A 23,073-nucleotide genomic window follows, 5' to 3' on the forward strand; every position below is an offset into this window, starting at 1 on the left:
TATAAATATATACTTATAAATATAAATCATATAAATCTGTATGATGTAAATAATAGAGAGCTGAAAGTACAAACTATAATCTTTGAAAACTGTTCCTGACATGTTATAAGCAAAAATTTAAATTTTTTACATGCAGAGAGTTCTTAGCAAATTAATAACAACAAAGAACCAAGTGGAAATACAGAAAAGATCTATGTATTTACGTTACAGAAAAGGAATCAAATGACCATCAGTATGCACTTTCAAAATATCTATATCTTTCTTTTACTTCAGAACATTTAGATTTGAAGGCTTAAAATTTCAAAAGATAGAGAGGACAGTTTATCCCTTGGATCTGTGAAAGAATTTGTCGCTCACAGAGAGATTCCACATGTAAATCTACCTTTTCCTTTGAGAAATATGCTTGAGGAGCTGATACATCCAATGGTAGAAGTGTGTTCTTTAAATCTGCCTAGTTTTTTTCTTCCTTTCCTCCCCTACCCCTAACCTTTTTTTTTTTTTTTAACTATTTGAACTGCAAATGATTTATATGGAGCTTATAATAATGCAAGTATTTTTAGTGGTATTAGTGGTGGCAAATTTTCAAAAGATAGTCATTACTAATTTGGGTCAAGAATCTCTTGGTAAACTACGGAATCATGGGTTACAGTCATTGAAAGTGTCAGACTATTTACTTCAGGGAGCACAGAAATGAAGTGTTAAGGGTAATCCTGCCGTGTTAAGGGTAGCAGAACCATATTTCTGGAGAGTGTCCAAATGAAAAGTAAACATAATTATAAAGCTGAAACAGATTAACGTTATTGCCACTTACCAAAAAACCCCTATTTTATTTGTACTTAAATGTAGGTATAATGATTCACTCTCAGAGTAATTCTTGGCATTACCTTGAATGGAAATTTCATTTGACACAGGAGAAAGCTCAGTTTTGCTTCTCCCCACGTTGATGGATACATAACTATGCAAAATCTTTTATCTTTCCGATAGTTACGAATTGCTTTTTAACAAAACATTCCCGCCCCCACAGTGTGCGTTTGTCTATCAAGCGTGACGTGGGAAACAAAGGCAAAAGAAAAAATTAAATTTCCTTACTACTTACAGCCCATTGACAAGTTCTTGAAACAGGCAGAGTGACCTTTCTCTGGGAGGTATCCCTAACCTCCTCCCAGCTTGAAGGTAGATCATCATTCACCCACCACAACCCCAGTGCAGCTCTTTCTGCCCATGGGTCCTACGCCTATGCTTGAATAAGGCCACCTTTTTGTACCAAACAGGGCTCAAGAATTCTTTCTTGGCCATCAGCTCCAAATCCCATTTCCACATCAAAATGTCCGAGTATGTGTGTGGGAGACCGTTTCAACAATGAAACATAAGGTTAATAAAACCAGCCCGTCAGTCTGTTGCTGGTTTTTCTCCCCACAAGGTCCTGATCATCAGGATTGCAGACGTCCTGTTTTCAGGAATTATTTTATTTCCTCAATAAAAGTGTAACATTTTTCTTGGGGGTGTTGTTTGCTTCTCTTTTTCCCCCCTCCCTGGCAAAATAGGCAAAATTAGGATATAGAATATAACCACGCATTTTCTAAAGCATGCATTGATTTTTTTGTGAAAGGATGTTAGATATTGTTTTATGTCCTGAATGTCCATAATATTACTCATAAATTTTGAGTACACCTCCTTTATGAAAAATTTAAAAAAATAATATATATGACAATGACTATAATCATTTAACCAGAACATTGTTAGGAATACGTTCCATCCGTTAAAATTACAACAAAGATATTTTGATGAAAAACATACTGCTTTGAATAAACCTTAACAAGTTATATGTACTTATGATTGGAAAACACATTCAACTGTGAACCACTTTAATGGATTTGTTTCCTGTCAGCAATAAAAACATTTCTAAGAAAACCTATGAGTTAAATTGCTTGATCGCATACTTTAGATTATTAACACTCATATTGAATTGCAACATTAAAGAAATAAAAACAACTTCAGTGCAATTGTAGAAATTGAATGTTTTTTATTTTTAACAAAATTGAGATAACTGCATAAGAATATGCAGAATATAGGCTTTGAGCACTTTTTATGTACTGAAGAAAGATGAATGAGGATAAGTAGTAGTTTTTCCTTTTTCAGTTGTGGTATTGAAAGGCACTAATGACTAAAGGCGTCCTTTGTATTAAGTGGATCAACTCTTTCCTAGGCACTAGGCACTGGGGAGAATTAAGAAACTAGTCAGTTTCCTATATTCTGTGTTTCAGATGAGATTGAGACTCTCTCCACACACATACCATGTAGCACACAGACAAACCTATCACATAGAAGGTGCACAGACTACATATACACCCACGCATGCATGTGCACGTACACATATTCAAATATGCATCTATGTGCACACATATGCATATAAACACATGTATGTAAATATATCTATGCATGTGTGCGTACGTACGTATACTTTTTTCTACATGTGTCGGTGCATGTATTTAATAGAATGTGGGGACAGAATAGTCATTCTTCAAGTAAAAATAGATGTACAATGGCAGTTTGGGGATTCTAAAGGAAGTATAGTAATGGGTTTTATACATTAGATTAAGAACATGCAGAGACAGTAAATGACAAATTTTCTCAGGACAATGTTTGTGACTGCTATTACCTAGATATCAACTATCTGTGTTGCTTTTAGCCAGCTTAAACATTTCTTGAACACATGGTAGACTATAAAGTTGATTAGATCATTGACTGAAGCTCAGAATTATCCATAAAAATGGACATTATCTCTGTATGACATCAACTCTAATGCATGCTGTAGACCAATCTGCCTCCCTGGTGGCCAGAACGCTAGGCAGAAGTGGCGAGGAGTGTCTTTGGTACCATAGGTGGGGCATTGGATCGTGGCTTCAAATGCTGTTTGGGGAACTGTGTGGCTGAACCTTTAGTTGTGCGTCATGGGGTGAGTAGGTTAGAAACAGTCGCGTTTGGGGTCTCTGGGATGTCTCCGTGTGTATGATGACTAAAACCATCACCTGCTCCATTGGCCAAAACACTGTTTTCCTAATAAGTCATACCAAAAAAAATGCACGAAACAAATATCTTTATAATACACTCAAAGTGAATCCTTTGACATTTTACTCTGACAGTAGATACTAGAAGCTTTGGAGTATTTAAATGCTATACGATATTCAGAAAAATGTGTGCCAATCCAATTAGTAGACATTCCCTGTACATTTAGACATGCCATAATAATTTAAATCTGAAAGAAATTTAAAGTGTATTTAGCAGGAAAAGCAATCTGTAATTTTTATTTGCTCGACTGCTTTTCCAAAGTGTTCAAAGTGGCTGAGAGGTGATTTTCTGTAACTGATTTTCCTGTTCAAATCCAATTTACTTTTGCCACCTGTTATTTTTCTCCCTGGATTTTTTAGAAGTCATTTTTGGACCATTTGATAGTCCTATAATAAGAACCTCACTTCCTATGGTGTAATTGACTCTCAGTTTGACAGTTCAACAAATACACAATGAGAGTCCACTGTGGGCCAAGAGCTGTGATATTTATTTTTCCAAGTAAAGTCCTTAAGCCTGGGTGTATATAACTCTCCATCTGTTTATTTAGAAACATATTCCTCTGTCATTGTGACTTTGTTGATAATTTTCCTGTTATCCCAGGGTTTATAGTCCTCCTTTGGGGGTATTTTTGGGTAATTTAATAAATAGAAATTACTTTTGAAGGCTTTTATGACAAACTACTATTTGAACATAGGCTTTGTTGAATAGAAAATTATAAATTTGTAAAGTTAATGAACATGTCAGTAAATGTTTTTCTACTATGTAAAGCACTATTTCTAGTAGAACTATTATAATATTTGCAGAGTCTGTTTCTCATTTTGGGATCTTTGTTTGTTTTTGTTTTTTCAGTCTCCTGAACAACAACCAAATCAGACAGATTTCCAGAAATGCTTTTGAAGGACTTGAAAATTTACGTTATCTGTAAGTTGCAAGAAACATCAACCATAACTTATGGTGTTGATAGATTATTTTTGGCCTTTTTGTTTGCTTTAAGCGAAGTAATTCTTCATCTTCTTGAAAACCACTGTCAACCTTTACACAAAACACATTTGAACATTTCTAAGTGAAGTCAGTTGTTGCTTTCAGCAGATTATTCATCTGAACACAGTTGAGTATTTGTGCACATTTTTATTCCCTCCCATCCCTGCCACAAAAATTCTAACTTGCCGAAAAATAAAAACAAAACAGTTTGTCCAACTTTCACATTCAAATCTAATTAATCAATACTTACGAAAATTGCATAGATCCTAGAGAAGCTTTTTATATCAACAACTCAGCCATCCAAGACCTTCTGAAGCCAGTGAACACATGACAGTTAGGAACTTTAATGAACCTGGATGAGAACCAATTTTTGGAAAAATTAGCTCACAGATACAACCGTTGACAATTGCGGTGCTCTTCTGTTTACCACAAGGAAAGGAGAATAAAGCTGTTTCAAACGAGTCCCTATGTTGACTCAGAAACCATGCTGGTAAGTTGAAAGTTGGGAGATCCTGACTGGCATGCTTACCTGGAAGACTGAAGGAAGGAACTAGAAGGACATTTGTTTAAATGAGGAGTGAGTGCCAACACTTTCTTTTTGAAGAATCTTAAAGACGTAACTAACATTTTTACGCAAGTATGTCCCTTTGTGGATTCACTTATAAGCACTTTGTATAAAAAGTTGGTTGCTTTCTAGAAGGGAATACGCTATCCTACCTCTTTAGCTCCCTTTTCATTTCAGCAGTGATCACAGAAACTTCCTGAAGCCCAAGATTTCATATCTACACATCAGCTCTGGAGTCTTACAGCCTTTTGTGTTCAGCTGAGATACCCCAGCCTAACAGGCAAGGCTTCGACCAGCTTTTTTTCCTTTTTTTTTTAAGTTTATTTATTTATTTTGAGAGAGAGAGAGCGAGCGAGCTAGCACCAGTGGGGGAGGGGCAGAAAGTGAGGGAGAGAGAGAAGAGGATCCCAAGCTGGCCCCACACTGTCAGTGCAGAGTGTGACGCAGGGCTCGAACACATGAACCGTGAGATCGTGGCCGAAGCTGAAGTCAAGAGTTGGATGCCTAACTGACTGAGCCCCCCCGGGTGCCCCAGCTTTTTTTTTTTTTTTTCAATCATTCAGTCCTAAATTGCTGGTTCCTTCTTAGAATCAGTCCATTCTATTTGCTGTCCTAATTGCTGACATGCCTAGCGTGTCCGTTTTGATCTCCATGTGGGAAACCTTACTAAGGACCCTTCAAGCTTCTAGACTGGTGGCGTGAGTGGCCAGTCCTTGTAAGTGAAGGAGCTTTACCCCCTCGTGTTTCATTCCAGGCCTGTGGTTCTGTAATTCTTTACTCACTGGTATGTAAACAGTATCACCCTACAGTAAAACAAGCAAATTAATAAAAAACATAAAAACGTCATAATACTGTAAATAATGCCTTAGAAGAAACTTCATCACTAGTGCAATACTTAGTGAAAGAATCTAGTGAAATGACAGTTATTAGGAAGAAATTAATTTTGGATAAATTGAACCTTCAGCATTGCTGTGGCTTGGATCGATGACAGGTCCAAGTGCAAGTATCTGCTCTGTGCGAGGGAAGCATGTCACAAAATGTACAATCAATTATCTGGCCAGTTCAGATACTACTCATTGAAATAGTTTTGTTTTTTTTTTAATGTTTGTTGTTTTTTGACAGAGAAAGAGAGAGAGAAAACAGGGGAGGGGGCAGAGGGAGAGGCTCCAGGCTCCGAGCTGTCAGCATAGACCCCGACGCGGGGCTCGAACTCACAAACCGTGAGATCATGACCCGAGCCTGAAACCAAGAGTCAGATGCTTACTTGACTGAGCCACCCAGGTGCACCCAGATACAAGTCATTAAATGAAAGATTAAAATCTTCTGCAAGATGTGTGTTTGGGAAAGGAGATAATTTATAAAAGTTTCGTTATGCAGTAGGTTGTGAACGGATTCATGTGGCTAATGAAGTAAATCTTTCCATGTTTTCACTAACATTGCCAAGTAAGGATTACCTGTCAAATCGGAGAAGTTCGTAGGGATTGTATAGGGCTCCAAGATCAATTTGATGTAGACCACACCTGTCTGGATAAGAAGAAAATGGAATTGTAAGGTTTAGAAGAAAATGTCGGGTCTGAGGGAATTGAAGATGGCCCAACTTTGCCACTTTGTGTCAATAATACTGTAAGGTTACGCTGGCTGTCTGCTGTCATCCTGTGAGCTGATCCATCGAAGATGCTGGGAGCATACCTGAGCTCTTTGGAGAGAGGATTGACAAACACTATGAAAAATGGTGGCGTTCGTTAATTCGGTGGTCTGTGGAGATGTTGGGGTAGGCAGTGGGGAAGGAACCCGGGTGCTAGTGTATAAAGATGAAAAGGCATGAGTAATACCTATATATGTGTTTGGGGGATAAAGACACATGTACTTATAGGACAATAGGTTTTGTAATATGGGCACATGTAAGACGGTGCCAGAGCAGAGGAAGACCAATTCTGCTTCCCAGTGTGATGGGCAGGTTAGACTTCAAATAAGGGAGTGCTTAGGAATTACTGAATCATCGACCGAAGCTAAGAACTGTCGATATTGCCATTATGGCATCAGCTCTAAGACTGTTGTTTTTTGTCTTGCCCACTTTTGCCAGAATACTTAATCACAATGTTGAGGAAAATAATATGCAAACAGCATTCACAAGGACCGTGTTGACTTTAAGATGGCATGTGTTGGTTGGCGCAGTGGGTGCAGGAGGAAGGACGGAATGAGCTAACTGGGAGCCAAGAGGTCAGACCGGAAAGACCTTTGACGGGAATCTAGACTGTGTTATATTGTTGATGAGGAGACGTGGGGAGAGTTCTAGGGGACGGGTGTGACTGGTTCTGCGGTTTGAGAGAGGCCAGCCTGGGAGAACGGGCAGGTTCATTTGAGGCAGAGCCTCAGCGGTGGGAAGGTACGCCAAGGTCGCCTGAAGTGCCGTGGATGAGGACAGCCCGGACGTGGGTCTGCAGTGGGGCCGCGGAGCTGGAGAGGGAATGTGGTTGTAGATTTGTTTGCTGACTTTATGGCAGATGAGAGACAACGTCTGCTCTTCTCACAGGAGATCCGCATTCTTGTCTCGGTCCGTGCCACGAATACTCTGGTTCTCTTGCCACTGCCCTGGGAGCCTTCCCTGGCCCCTTTCCTACTTATCCTTTCCTTACACATTCCCACTCCTCCACACACCTAGGTTTTATTTTCGACTCATTCCCTGAGTCTCTTTTTTTTTTATATATATATATTTTTGAACGTTTATTTACTTTTGAGAGAGAGAGAGACAGAGCATGAACGGGGGAGGGGCAGAGAGAGAGGGAGACACAGAATCGGAAGCAGGCTCCGGGCTCCGAGCCATCAGCCCAGAGCCCGACGCGGGGCTCGAACTCCCGGACCGCGAGATCTGACCTGAGCCGAAGTCGGACGCTTAACCGACTGAGCCACCCAGGCGCCCCCATTCCCCGAGTCTTCAGCTCAATCATTCAGAGGATATACTGTGTAATTTGACGTTTGATTATACTTGCTTATTTCCCCTTCTCTCCCTGTGTGCCTGTGTGTTGAGGTCTCCATGGCCACACAGTTGAGACTCAGGGTCTCGCCTGTATTTCTCTCCAGTTGATACAAAGCTTAGGAAACAATTCTATGCTAGCACACGTCTGTTTCTCTCTTTTCAGAATAAGGGTAAATAGCACCCTTATTCTTTACGTTTGTATTTATTTAGTCTCAGAGAGACAGAGACAGCATGAGCCAGGGAGGGGCAGAGCGAGAGGGAGAAAAAGAGAGAATCCCAAGCAGGCTCTGCGCTGCCAGCACAGAGCCCGATATAGGGCTTGAACTCATGAACTGTGAGATCACGGTCTTGAGCCGAAATCAAGAGTCAGATGCTTAGCCGACTGAGCCCCTCGGGTGCCCCCAGCACCCCTGTTCTTGAGCTGCTTGGTATTTTTTTTAAGTTTGTTTTAATGTTTTATTTATTTTTGAGACAGAGAGAGACAGAGCATGAGCAGGGGAGGGGCAGAGAGAGAGGGAGACACAGAATCCGAAGGAGGCTCCAGGCTCTGAGCCATCAGCACAGAGCCCGACGTGGGGCTCGAACTCACAGACCGTGAGATCATGACCTGAGCCAAAGTCGGACGCTCAACCGACTGAGCCACCCAGGGGCCCCTGTCTTGTCTCAGCTTTAATGCCATCTCCCTAGGACTCACTCTAGGTCAATTGACCATCTCCTCCGTTTTTCTCTATCAGAGGGCCCTGTTTATTTCATTTATCAGGTATACCATAACTGTTAATGTTTTCCCCTCATTTTTATACTTATTTTCTGACTTCTCACTGGATTCTGTGAAGGCAAGTGGCCATAATCCTCTTATATACCAAATATCCCAGCCTCTAGAACAGAGTGAGTGCTTATGAAATATTTGTCGACTAAATAAGAGAATATAAGGTGATCAATAAATGCTTGATATTTGACTCATTAATACTTTTAATTATGCTGAGTTCATTATTTCTTGAAAAGGGAGGTAACACCATTAAACGTGTGAGCCTTTTCAATAACGTATATCTATCAGTCATTTCCGTTGTGCCTTTTCCCAAGGATTCCAAGTGTTTGTATTACATAAAGTAGTTATAGTGCATGTATATTTAGGAGACTAATTTTTATTAGACCAGATATACCACAGAGTTGCAGTTTTGCCCTGCCAAACACAAAGGAGAGCACGTATTTTTCCCTAAAACAAAAGCATCTCTGAACTCTTCTGAAATTCTAATGCGTTTTGGTCCAAAACATATCATTGATTCCCCTGGGCAAAAACAAATTGAATATCTCAGGATGAATTTTGCTTTCAGATTCACAAGAAAAAGCATGATTGTTTGAGGATATCTTTGGAAACTGGTTCATTTAAGGTTAGCTGAATTTTGGACCTAAGATACATTGAAAAAGTGAGAGCAAAATGTTCCTTTTATTTGGTGTAGCAGACCAGCAATGGTTATGAACAGCAACCCTGGTATTCATTATTCTTAACCAAGTTAGAATGCGTCTAATGATAAACTCCAAAATAAAATTTTATTTTTTCAGAAACATCCTGGCATCTACAAAGTGGTAATAATCTCATTACTGATGAGCATTGAACAATTTTAAGAAACTTATCCATAGAGTAGGAGCTGTTGCCTATCTGCTCATATTTGAGATATATTGAGCATTATAAAGAGGAAATTTATTCCACATTCAAATCCATAATTTTGTTTCTGGGTTTGGTTCCCAGAGTTTCTTCTCTGAATTATAGCTTCTTTCTCCTTCTAGGCCAGTCCTTGGCATCACTGTCCTCATGAACTTCTATGACTGAATGCTACCCCCTCTGCACAGGCTCAACTTCTTAGATCTTTGGCTGAATATGTCATTTGAGGTTGTATATCCAGCATTGGCCTTTTTCATCTCTCTCTAGTCTCTGAATTTACGTGGAGTGTACCACACTCCCTTTACATCCGGTAGAAAAAAAAGATATTCTTGTGGAAATATTGGGCAATTTACAAGCAATGAGTTCTTGGGCAAGTGATTACCACCTTTAATAGTGTGACCTTGAGGGACACAGCTCTCATCATTTCCGGCCACTCTGTTAATACACCCTGAGCATTAATGGCAGTCTAACAAAATGAATGAAATGTTCATGAAGTTTCTTGTTCATTGTATCAGTTAGCTTTTGCTATGTACCAAAGTACTCAAGAACTTAGTGACTTAAAATAGTAAAGAATTACTATTTCTCATGATTGACTTATGAGTTGGTTGAGCAGATCTTCTGATCTAGGCTGGCTCAGCTGAGGCTGGAAGCTGTAGGATGGCTTTACTCACATATCTGGCAGTTGCCCAGTGTCAACTGGGATGCCTTTCTCCTCCACATGGTCTCTCTTCCTCTATCCAGCTAGACTGTGCTTGTTTATGATGATCTTATCCCTAGTCCCAGCAGAGATGAACTTGTCATGCCTTTCTTGTGTCATGTTTGCTAGTGTCCCATTTCCCAAGTCAAACCACATGGCCAAAATCTAATTCAAGCATTGGAAAAATGGATTCTACCTTTCGATGGGCAAATCAGCAGAATCACCTGGCAAAAGGGTGTGGCTCCAGGCATGGAGAGAAACCTGTGGCCATTTCTGTAATCTATCACATTCACATTGGGCTTCCAAGAGTGAGGCTCACGTTGCAATAACAATCAAGCATATCTTGATGTAGTCACCAGGATAGACTTACACGATGGGCACTGTGTTCACAAAGGGAGAAGAGGTCATTTCCACTTGGAAGCCATAGGGCTGGAAACAGGTTAGACTTGATGGAAGGAGCAATGCTTTAGCTTAATCTTGAAAGGAAGATGTGTGAGAAAAGGCAAGACATGGTCTGGAATGTTTGGGAAATGGCAACTGTCCTTTAATGATTAGATTGTAGGGCCCAAATAGAGCAGGATGAGAGATAAGGCTGGTGAGTTTGTGAAGACTAAATAATGGGGAAGGGGAGGTTTGTATGCCAAGCTCTCTGTTTCCCCTTACTTACCCCTTATTTGCTTCTACTCACTCCAAACCAGCCTCTGTTCCTACTACGCTATTAGAAGTTCTCTGACAAACGCCACTCGTGTTGTTAAACACGATTGAAAATATTGAAAATATTCTATTGTATAGTATGTTTAATTATGTCTAGTGGTTTCCTTTTGTCGACCCCTCATCCTCTTGAAAAGTTCTTTGGTATTAATGACAGCTTTCATGTTCCTGGTCTTCTCTTCACTGTTCTGTCTGTTTTGTCTCAGACTCCTTCACCTAGAGTTCTGTCCAAGGCTCTGTTCTTTTTCATACTATGGTTGAACACGTCTGCTTCCAAGGTTATCAGTTGTTATCCAGATGCTGCTGACTCACAAATATTTATTTCAAGCATCAATTGTTTTATGTTTTCAAATCTACACGCATACACTTGCTTTCTCAATATTTCCACTGACATGTCCCATAGAAGTTTCACATTCAACATGATTTAAACTTAACTAAACTATCTTTCTCCCTTCAAACTTGCTACTTATTTTCCCTCCAAACATGCTTCTTATTTTGGGAAATGGTGACAGACTCATTAAGTCATGTGAACTAAATATCCATGCATCATACTGGCCTTCTCCCAGTTCCTCTCCCACCGTATCTAATCAGTTGTAAGTACTGTAGGTTCTGCTTTAATGCTGCTCGTATCTTCCCTCCCTGTCCATGCCCACCATGCCGACTTACATTTAATCCTTGTTACCCAACACCTTGACTGTGAGAAAACCTCATTTCTCTGTCCAAGGTCTTCCTCTTCTGTGTCTCTGAAAGACAATTAATCAGCTATCTTTTTAAAAAATAAAGTTTCGGGGCAGCTGGGTGGCTCAGTCGGTTAAGTGTCCGAATTCAGCTCAGGTCATGACCTTGTGGTTCGTGAGTTCGAGCCGCACATTGGGCTCTGCGCTGACAGCTCGGAGCCTGAAGCCTGTTTCAGATTCTGTGTCTCCCTCTTTCTCTCTGCCCCTCCCCCGCTCGTGCTGTGTCTCTCTGTCTCTGAGAAATGAATAGACCTTAAAAAAAAATTAAAAAAAAAATTTCAATCACGCAGTTCTTCTAAGGGTCCTTCATTGGCTCCCCATTGCTGTTTGGATGAAGTAAGATATAATGAGCACCATATACACTCTTACATCTTCAGCTTCTTCAAACCCTGTGCTCTGAAGTACCTGATGTGTTATATTTGATGGCTCCCTGAGTAGATGCCTTCAGGTCGTCTCTGAGTTACTGGATTATACTGGTGTTGTAGCTTCCTGTGATTCCTTCCTGTTCCCTGATTCTGGTACTGAGATCACTTCACAGATCTATTATTTGTTATCACCTACTATGTGTATGAACAGCATACAATATCACTAGTCTGTGAAACAATCCTGTATGCCTTTATGACCAGAAAAATGGACACAGAGTAAATTACTTTATCAGGGACACAAATGTGGGGATACTATGCCTTGTGAAGAATAAAAGGGGAACAAGAGGGGAACAAGGTGTCTGTGGTAGGGGTGGGGGGGAGTAATGCATGTTTCCAACCCTATGTGGCAGGTAGTGCCCTGATATACTGAGTGGAGTGGTCTGGTCCACGTAGCGGGTATCCACTTGGAGGCATAGCTGCCTCTCCCTGCCTTGGTGAGTGAAAACCCATGTGTCCAAGGCCACACATAAGCTCCATCCCTGCTGCCGTGGCCACTTTGTTCATGAGCCCATTGGGCAACGGCAGGAAGGAAAGGCTGTGGAAAGAGGCTGGCTAGTATCCACAGAATGGGGCATTTTATCCAATTGATTCTTTAATCCTCCTCTGCTGAGGTAATCCTTTGCTGGACATCCACATAGCACGCAAATATTTTTATGTGTTTTGCCATGTAGAAAGATATAGTCACTCATCTCTTCCAATTTCTTTTGTCACCCAATTTTCCAATCATGTTCCTTCCAAACATCTGGCCATCCGCTCAGATGATTTGCCATAGCCCATGAATTGGTACATATTAGCATATCTGGCTTATCTCTCCTTCCAACCAAAGTGAACAACCCGTGTGCTGCTTGCAGTTCTTCCCACTGGGAGGGTTTTCCTTCACCACCGTCTTCAGGGATGTCCCAGAAGGGGGCTAGAGTGTGGCAACTCTGCACTTCTGGGTGGTGCCTGCATCCCAGGCAGAACCATGTGTAAACTAGGCCCGAGGTTCCTCTTTCTCTGCCAGTTGGTCTTAGGAAGCTCTCCATGAGGCTATAGCTACAGGCTGGGACAGAGAAGGTGGTATAGCAAGAAGAGGAACCATGGGCATTTAGGTCACTTCTTTATGTCACTTGTTTTTGGCTTTAGGTCCTGCTTGGCCTTGATCGTGTATATGTCACCTCCATGTGAGGGTGGAGTGTTGCTGTACACATCCAGCTCTAGGGCTTGGTGGGTCAGATAACACCCAGCTCATGATGGACAGCTCAGATCACATGGTAACTTGGTGGCCCATGGATAAGCATTCGGTCTCTCTTTTCTTTTTTTTAATTTTTTTTTTTTAACGTTTATTTAGTTTTGAGACAGAGAGAGACAGAGCATGAACGGGGGGAGGGTCAGAGAGAGGGAGACACAGAATCCGAAACAGACTCCAGGCTCCAAGCTGTCAGCCCAGAGCCCGACGCGGGGCTTGAACTCACGGACCGTGAGATCATGACCTGAGCCGAAGTTGGCCGCTCAACCGACTGAGCCACCCAGGCGCCCCACATTCGGTCTCTTTTAAGGCTCAGTAGTAGGCCAAGAGCTGTTCTTCAAAAGGGAAAGTAGTTATTCTATATTTTTTAATTTTTAAATATTTATTCTTGAAAGAGAGTGAGAGAGTGTGTAAACAGGGAAGGGTCAGAGAGAGAGGAACACACAGAATCTGAAGCAGGCTCCTGGCTCTGAGCTGTCGGCACAGAGGCCAATGTGGGGCTTGAACTCACGAACCACAAGGGCATGACCTGAGCTGAAGTTTGACGCTTAACCGACTGAGCCACCCAGGCGCCCCAGTTTTTTTGTTTTTTTTTTTCAATTTTAGTTATATGTACTTTTATATTCTCAAGTTTTTATTTGGGTCTTTTTTTGTATTTTCTATTTGTTGGTTGAAACCTTATTTTTTTATTTCCAGCTTATTTGTGATTAGATACTGAAACATTTTTATGACTCCTAAGACATATATCACAGCATTCTAAAATCACTGTTGTCTTGCCCTTGGCATCTGTGTTAGTTTGCTAAGGCTGCCGTAACAAAGAACCACAGACTGGTGGCTTAAACAGGAGAAGTTTATCTTCTCAGAGTTCTGAAGGTCAGAAGTCCAAGATCAAGGGGTTGGCAGGGTTACTTTCTTTTAAGGTTCCCTCTCCTTGGCATGTAGATGGCTGTCTTCTGTCTGTCTTCCGGTGGTCTTTCCTCCATGCATATACGTATACACACACATGTCCTAATCTCTTGTTATAAGCATGCCAGTCAAATTGGATTAGGGCCCACCCTAATGACCTCATTTTACCTTAATTGCCTCCTTATAAAGGCCTTATAATCAAATAGAGTCACATTCTGAGGTATTGAAATTTAATATTTAATCGGGAGTGGGAGTGGGGCACGATTTAGCCCATAACGGCATTTATTTATTACGTTTTTTTTCACTCAGTTTGATATCTTCCTGGTTGTTACTATGGGGAGTCGTTTCTGGTTAAAACCTGGACCTTCTTGGGTATTACATTATGAGACTCTGGATCTTATTTACTCTGCTTTCGCTGACTGCTGCTCTGTTAGGGAAGGAAGGTGCCTTTTCATTGTCCAGTGGATGGAGGTTCAGGGTCACCAGTTGGCCTCCATGGATATCCCTGTGGTAGTGGGATTCCTTGTTACTTCTAGGCAGAGTTGGGAGTTGAGGTTTTCCACTGCACCTCTGCTGACGTGTTCCTCACTGGGAGGAGTGTACATGCTTCATTATCGCCCCCCACATGGCCTGCACTGACACCAAGTAGAGGGGGTGGCTTTGTTACTGCTTCATGGTGGTGAAACTACTGACTGTCCACCGGGCACCAGGGCCTGATGCCACCCCAATGGGGCACACGAGGGACAGCTCTTTACTGCTGGTTTGGGGTGGGGGGTAGAGACTTCCCAGGTGGTCTCTACTGTCAACTTGGGTGGGTTTCATTATTTTCACTCTTGGGGCCTGATGGGCCTGATGGAGGTGTTGGGCCTCATTTGAGCCTCACAAGGGTGGATGGAGGTCTAGCTCCTCGCTTGGCTGTCACTGGCATGGGTGGGGACGGGGCCACGGATTTTCTGTGGTGTTTGGCTGGAGTAGAGTGGTTCTTTCCCAGAAGTTTTCTGTTGTGGCAGACTTCCCCATTGCCTCATTAGCGTGAGTTTTTATTGCCTGCGTTCACTGACACGTCCTGGTTGTTGGATGTTCAGCTTCACATCTGGAACTACTGAGCAAAAAGAAAACCCAGAAAGTGACTGCTATGTTATTCGTCGTTCGTTTGCTCAGACCCCTGTGGATCTCTGCCGGGAAGAGGTTCAGGGCTTTTGCGGAGTCAGGTCTCCCAGCTGTCTTGCGTCAGCGGACTTCCTGGCCCTGTCCAGAATCAAGGGTTTGGAGCTCCTGGGCATCTGACTTCAGTGGGCCAGGGAATAAGTTTGGGAGTAGGGTGGACGTTGCCATTGCTATGAGTCCCTCCAGAATTCTCCACGGAGGACCCAGTCTATCCCTCAAGTCCCAACCCAGGGTGCCTGGATGCTGAGACCCAGTGGCCTGTGCAAGAGCACTTTCTCCTGCCTTCTTCTCCCTCAGGCATGAGGCCCTCACGGTGTGTTGGATACGACGTGGCCTTGCCCACCAGGACATGTCAGGACAGCTTTTCTCCTCACTGTGCCCTTGATGTGGAAATTTGAATGTCGGTTACCATTAGATCCCATATGTGGGAGTAGGAGCTAGTATGTTTTCTCTCTTTTTTTTTTAATTTTTAAAATGTTTTTATTTATTTTTGAGACAGAGAGAGACAGAGCATGAACGGGGGAGGGGCAGAGAGAGAGCGAGACACAGAATTGGAAGCAGGCTCCGGGCTCCCAGCTGTCAGCACCGAGCCCGACGTGGGGCTCGAACTCACAGACTGTGAGATCATGACCTGAGCCAAAGTCGGATGCTTAACCTACTGAGCCACCCAGGCACCTCTAGTTTTTCTTTTTCTTTTTTAACAAAAAGAAAGGGATGCCTGGGTGGCTCAGTTGGTTAGGTGTCCGACTCTTGATCTTGGCTCAGGTCGTGCTCTCAGGGTTCGTGGGTTCGGCCCCGTGTTGGGCTCTGTGCTGAAGGCACAGAATTCTCTCTCTCTTGCTCTCTGCCCCTTCCCCACTCATTCTCTCTCTGTCTCTCTCTATCTCTGTCTGTCTCTCTCTCTCAAAATAAATAAACTTAAAAAAATAAAAAAACAAAAAGAAGAAATAGCTAATAATCACAACTCTCTAGTATATGATAAAATTCCTTTGTTTTTATTGTGGCAAAATATACATAACATAAAATTTACCATTTTAATAATTTTTAAGTGTACAATTCAGTGGCATTAGGCACATATGCACAATGTTGTGCAACCATAAGTATTTTCCATTTCCGGAACTTTGTCATCATCCCAAATAGAAACTCTGTACCCGTTAGACAATTACGTCCCATTGTTCCCTCTTCTCAGGCCCTGCAAATCTCTATTCTACTTATGTCTCTATAAATTGGCCGATTCTAAGTACCTCATATAAATGGAATAATTCAATATTTATACTTTTGTGTCTGGCTTCTTTCACTTAATATGATGTTTTCAAGGTTCATCCATGTTATTGTATATGTGTTATCTAAAAATATATATTTTTAAATGTGTACTTATTTATTTTGAGAGAGAGAAAGAGTGCAAGAGCAGGGGAGGGGCAAAAAGAGAGGGAGAGTGAGGATCCCAAGCAGGCTCCGCACTGTCAGCAAGGAGCCCACTGCAGGGCTCAAACTCACAAGCCCTAAGGTAAGCGTCAAGTCAGATGCTTCTTAAACAACTGAGCCACCCAGGTGCCCCTAAAAATATTTTTTACAATCTGTGAAAATGGTTCTGAGCTGACGATTGTATGCTTGGAGTTTGTCTTTAGCGATATTATAATACATATAATACTGTATTATAATACGTATAATACAATAAGACCTTGGTTTGTGAGCATAATCTGTTGCGGAATCATGCTTGTAATCCAAAACACTTGTATATCAGAGTGAATTTCCCCAAATGAAATAATGGAAACTCAGATTTGTTCCACATCCTAGAAATATTCATATAAAAATGATTAAAAACCCGTAATGTACAAAATAATAAAGAAAATATAAAATACAAAAGAAAAATAGGGGTGCCTGGGTGGCTCAGTCAGTTAAGCATCCTACTTTGGCTCAGGTCATGATCTCACGGTTCTTGAGTTCGAGCCCCATGTGGGGCTCTGTACTGACAGCTCAGAGCCTGGAACCTGCTTTGGATTCTGTGTCTCCCTCTCTCTCTGCCCCTCCCCCACTCATGCTTTCTCTCTCTCTCTCTCAAAAATGAATGAAAAACATTAAAAAAAAAGGGGGGGTGCCTGGGTGACTCAGTCAGTTAAGCGTCTGACTTCAGCTCAGGTCATGATCTCACAGTGCGTGAGTTCGAGCCCCGCATCGGGCTCTGTGCCGACAGCTCAGAGCCTGGAGCCTGCTTCGGATTCTGTGTCTCGCTCTCTCTCTGCTCCTCCCCTGCTCATGCTCTGTCTCTCTCTGTCTCAAAGATAAATAAAAACATTAAAAAAAAAAAAAAAAGAAAAGTGAACAAATTAACCTGCACTTACCTTTGGAAACCTTCGTGGCTGGTGTGAAGGAGATAAGAGAGAGGAGGGTTATTGTGTAGGACGACTTTCACTATTAGTGAGAGGGGCATTGTATACACTGGCATGGGTGTTGACTACAGTAACAATAAACTCTTGTCATATACTGTACTTAGTGTGACTGGCAATAAGGCAGCAGAGGAAAGGGTCTCTATCTGCAGGCAGCCTGACCTAGAAGGAAGCAACGCATTCCTAAGCTTACTCTTGTCTGCAAAAAGCCAAGGACTGTCCACGGGTGCTAAAGTGACAAAAAGACACTAGTGCCAATTGTGGGCACCTTCCAACATTGTGAGAAATCACTGATTTCTGCCAAACACTGTGGCCTGGGAGCGAGCACCCGAGCATGGGAGACGATCACCCACCATCCTGCAGTGAGAGAGAAAGAGAGAGAGAGAGAGAGCGAGAGCAAGAAGAACCATTGGCTCAGTTGTGATCATGTGACATTCAGCGTCACGTACTACTCGTATTGCAAGACATTGCTCCTTTAGTAGAAATGTTTACTCCTCTTGTGGAATACTCGCAGAACAAGTTACTCACAGTCCAAGGTTTTGCCCTACTTTCTTTCCAAAATGAATAAATATTGATGAAAAATGATGATTAAGCTCTTGGCCCTAGTTGTTGTAGAACTGAAATAAATTTGTTATTGAAAGCCAGACTTGAATTTCAAACGCAGATATCTCTGGAATACTTAGTACATGTTAATAAATAGAACTTTACTTTCAGTAATTTAAATTATCTGGCAATTTTTTTTTTTAAAGGACAGAGATAAATGATGATATATTTTTTAATTGTCATTTTTCTATGACTGTTTCTGAGTTTTGGAAAATTATAAATCATTACCTTTGAAATCATGCAGAACACAGTTTTAGAGTATGGAAGAAACTTTAGTTTTTCCCCCATGTGGTAAGAATAGATGTGGCTTCCGCAGGAACTTTGCCCATTTAAAGACTTTTGCACATGCGTTGTTTCAGTTATACAACAAACCTAATGCTTGACTCTCACTAATTCTCGTTTGAATGTTAGAATTACATAATGAGTAAAATGCGACTATAGTGTGAGTATACACTGTTGTTAGTAGAGAAACACATTTAAAAAGTGGGGAAATGGCTTCTAATGGTGGTAATTTTTAAAAATAAAAAGCTCCAGGTTTGTTGGGTTTTCATGTTGCTCAAGACACTGGGAAGAATGCAGAGACAAGGAGGATGAGGAGATAGAAAGATAGAAAAAAAAAAAGAGGGTTTTCTTTTTCTTTCTACTCTTTTATTTTTTTTTAATTTTTTTTATGTTTTTTTATTTAAAAAAAATTTTTTTTTCAACGTTTATTTATTTTTGGGACAGAGAGAGACAGAGCATGAACGGGGGAGGGGCAGAGAGAGAGGGAGACACAGAATCGGAAACAGGCTCCAGGCTCCGAGCCATCAGCCCAGAGCCTGATGCGGGGCTCGAACTCACGGACCGTGAGATCGTGACCTGGCTGAAGTCGGACGCTCAACCGACTGCGCCACCCAGGCGCCCCGCTACTCTTTTATTTTATTTTATTTTTTTTTAATTTTTTTTTAACGTTTATTTATTCTTGAGACAGAGAGAGACAGAGCATGAACGGGGGAGGGTCAGAGAGAGAGGGAGACACAGAATCGGAAGCAGGCTCCAGGCTCTGAGCCATCAGCCCAGAGCCTGACGCGGGGCTCGAACTCACAGACCGCGAGATCGTGACCCGGGCTGAAGTCGGACGCTCAACCGACTGCGCCACCCAGGCGCCCCGCTACTCTTTTATTTTAAACATAATATCAGTTTAGTCTTTCTTGGTTGCAATAGAGCAAAATAAATAAACAATGAAACTGCTCAGAGGGGCTTATAACTTGTAGAGGTACTTCTGGCATCAGGCCTGGTTTGATCCAGTGGCTCAAAGGGTTACAGAGGGTTTTGTTTCTTTGCATCTCTCAAGTGGGCCATCTCTTAGGTCTCGTCCATCCAGAAGCCCTACCTGGTGGACCTTGGAAGCTCCATGTTTCCCTGTTGACTTAGCAAGATTTCTGTTCGGACTCGTAACACCACCTTCTGCGGGGAAAAGGATGGGTCTGTTCTGTTGACCCATGAGTAAAATAGAGGAAGCATTTTTGATGCATGAGAAGCTTAGCAACATCCCCTCTTGTTTCACTAGTTCAGGTCCTTCCCTGAACCAGTCACAGTGGCTGGAAGAATGGAATGCGTCCCTGACTTTATGACCCTGGAGCTGGGTATAAGCAGCATAACTAAGACACAGGAAGTGAGTCCATCAGCTATCCCCGAGGCTTTTAAGAGCTGCTGTGAGAAGGAAGCAGGTGGGTACCGGGTGGCAAAACCATCTTCAAATTCTTGTACCATTTTCTGTAAGCATCCAAACACATTAGTTATTAGGCAAATATCTTAACTTTTTCAGAGCAACTGTCTCAGGTCAGGTTTTGAAGAAGTTTTATGATGATGTATCTCTTGATTTATTACATTATAAAATTAAATTAGTTTTCAGCTTTAATGGAGCAATTATTTGTATTTTGAACTTCTATGTCTTACTCAAATAGAGTAATCTTTTAAAAATGTTTAAAATAGCTTATTGGTTTGAAACATTATGATTAATGCATATGATAATAAAAATCATCTCATAATGCGTTCAGCAGTCCCAAAAGTTTAAAGTTAATGCTATTCTTAAAAAAATTTTTTTAAGTTTATTTATTTTTTGAGAGAGAGACAGAGAGAGGGGGGGGGAGAGAGAGAGAGAGAGAGAGAGAGAGAGAGAGAGAGAGGGAGAGACTGAGAACGTGAGCAGGAGAGGGGCAGAGAGAAAGAATCTCAAGCAGGTTCTCCACTGTCAGCAAGGAGCCCAATGCAGGGCTTAAACTCATGAGCCATAAGATCATGACCTGAACCGAAATCAAGAATCGGACACTCAACCGACTGCGCCACCCAGGCGCCCCGCTACTCTTTTATTTTATTTTATTTTTTTTTAATTTTTTTTTAACGTTTATTTATTCTTGAGACAGAGAGAGACAGAGCATGAACGGGGGAGGGTCAGAGAGAGAGGGAGACACAGAATCGGAAGCAGGCTCCAGGCTCCGAGCCATCAGCCCAGAGCCCGACGCGGGGCTCGAACTCACAGACCGCGAGATCGTGACCTGGGCCGAAGTCGGATGCTCAACCGACTGAGCCACCCAGGCGCCCCCGGTTAATGCTGTCTTTGGATAGCAATTCCCATCTTGGACTAACCCGTCATCCTTCCTTAAAGGGCCATTAATTGATACCAAGTTGTCTTACTTTTTTAAGGAAATAGAATTTTATTTGCCTTTGTAGAGGCCCATACAGTTGTCATGTTTGCTTAAAAATGTATATATGTTTTATCTCTGTGTCTGCATCATAAAATACTTGAAAGAGCGAAAATGTGCATGTAATTTTCTGTTATAAACATCCTAATGCTTTTTATGTCCTTTCAACATTTTAATTTGAAAAGTTGTAAGCAATAGAAAAGTTTGAATACCTGACATACCCTCCGTCTAAAAACTAATTAAAAATTGCACTTACTTTATATATTTTTATGCATAATACATTTTTACTAAACCATATGAAAATAATGTAAACACACTGTATAAGTCATCCTTTCATACTGAACAGCTATTTACTTCAGTTACTATTACCTGATAAATATTGTCAACAAATAGAAAATCGTTACATAAACAGATACTAATACAACTGTATCAGTAACCATTTATGTGAATGGTGTAAATACAGCAATTAAATGAAAGACACTATTTGAATGGATTAAAAAAAAAAAACAATTATATGTATCTGCAAACAGCCCCCCCCCCCCCCTTTACATTTAAAACACATAGAGATGAAAAGTAAGGCCATGGAGAGAGTTGTACCATGCTAACACAAAAGAAAATTATAGAAGCTATATTAATTTCAGGTAAAGCAGACTTTAGGACAAGAAAAATTATAAGGGATAAAGGGCATCATTGCCTAATGATAAAGGAGGTTGATTCTCTAAGAAGACGTACAAGTCCTTAATGTATATGCACCTAACAATAGAACATCATATTTTGAGGCAAAAACTGATAGAACTGAAAGGAGAAATAGACTAATCCATTCTTATAAGTTGGAGATGTTAACACCTCCCTATATGTAAGTGACAGATCGATCAGGCAGAAAATCAGTAAGGACACAGTTGGACTAAATATCACCATCAGTCAACTGCATCTAATAGACATTTGTAGAATACTCCATCCAACAGCAGAATAAACATTCTTCTCAAGTTCACATGGAGCATTTACCAAGATAGACTATATTTTAGGCCATAAAACACATCTCAGCAAGTTTAAAATGATAGAAGTCATTCAGAATATGTTCTCAGACAATAACGACTTTAAACTAGGAATCAATAACAGAGAGATAGTTGGACTATTCCACGGTATGTGAAGGTTAGACAACAAATTTCTACATAAGACATAGTTCAAATGTCCACCGACTGATGAATGGATAAAGATGTGGTGTATATGTGTGTATGTATATATACACACAATAGGATGTTACTCAGCCATCAAAAAGAACAAAATCTTGCCATTTGCAGTGACATGGATGGAGCTAGAGAGTAGTATGCTAAGTGAAATAAGTCAGTCAGAGAAAGACAAATACCATATTATATTACTCATATGTGGAATTTAAAAAACAAAACAGATGAGTAAATAATAAAAGAGAGGCAAAGCAAGAAACAAGACCCTTAACTATGGAGAACAATGTGATGGTTGCCAGAGGGGAGGTGGGTGTAGGCTGAGTTAAATAGGTGATGGGCATTAAAGAGTGCACTTGTGATGAGCACCAGGTGTTTTATGTGAGTGTAAATTGTACCCTTGAAGCTAATGTAACACTGTATGTTAGCTACTGGAATTTATTTTATTTTATTTATTTTTATTTTTTATTTTTATTTTATTTTATTTTTTTTTATTTATATATGAAATTTATTGTCAAATTGGTTTCCATACAACACCCAGTGCTCATCCCAAAAGGTGCCCTCCTCAATACCCATCACCCACCCTCTCCTCCCTCCCACCCCCCATCACCCCTCAGTTTGCTCTCAGTTCTCAACAGTCTCTTATGCTTTGGCTCTCTCCCACTCTAACCTCTTTTTTTTTTTTTTTTCCTTCCCCTCCCCCATGGGTTCCTGTCAAGTTTCTCAGGATCCACATAAGAGTGAAACCATATGGTATCTGTCTTTCTCTGTATGGCTTATTTCACTTAGCATCACACTCTCCAGTTCCATCCACGTTGCTACAAAAGGCCATATTTCATTTTTTCTCATTGCCACGTAGTATTCCATTGTGTATATAAACCACAATTTCTTTATCCATTCATCAGTTGATGGACATTTAGGCTCTTTCCATAATTTGGCTATTGTTGAGAGTGCTGCTATGAACATTGGGGTACAAGTGCCCCTATGCATCAGTACTCCTGTGTCCCTTGGATAAATTCCTAGCAGTGCTATTGCTGGGTCATAGGGTAGGTCTATTTTTAATTTTCTGAGGAACCTCCACACTGCTTTCCAGAG

At 41.2% G+C, this 23,073-nt stretch overlaps 1 protein-coding gene across 1 annotated transcript in view; it reads left to right on the plus strand.

The window, feature by feature from the left end:
• The window catches only part of PXDNL (peroxidasin like), a 430,785-nt gene that overhangs the window by 208,053 nt on the left and 199,659 nt on the right, over positions 1–23,073 (plus strand). Inside the window, exon 3 of the mRNA XM_040487847.1 lies at positions 3,919–3,990. Within this exon, the coding sequence (XP_040343781.1) occupies positions 3,919–3,990 (72 nt within the window). The remainder of the gene's footprint in view (positions 1–3,918; positions 3,991–23,073) is intronic.

The sequence above is a fragment of the Herpailurus yagouaroundi genome, unplaced genomic scaffold, assembly GCF_014898765.1.
Source record: "Herpailurus yagouaroundi ecotype Mexico unplaced genomic scaffold, PumYag 165, whole genome shotgun sequence".
Lineage (NCBI taxonomy): Eukaryota > Metazoa > Chordata > Mammalia > Carnivora > Felidae > Herpailurus > Herpailurus yagouaroundi.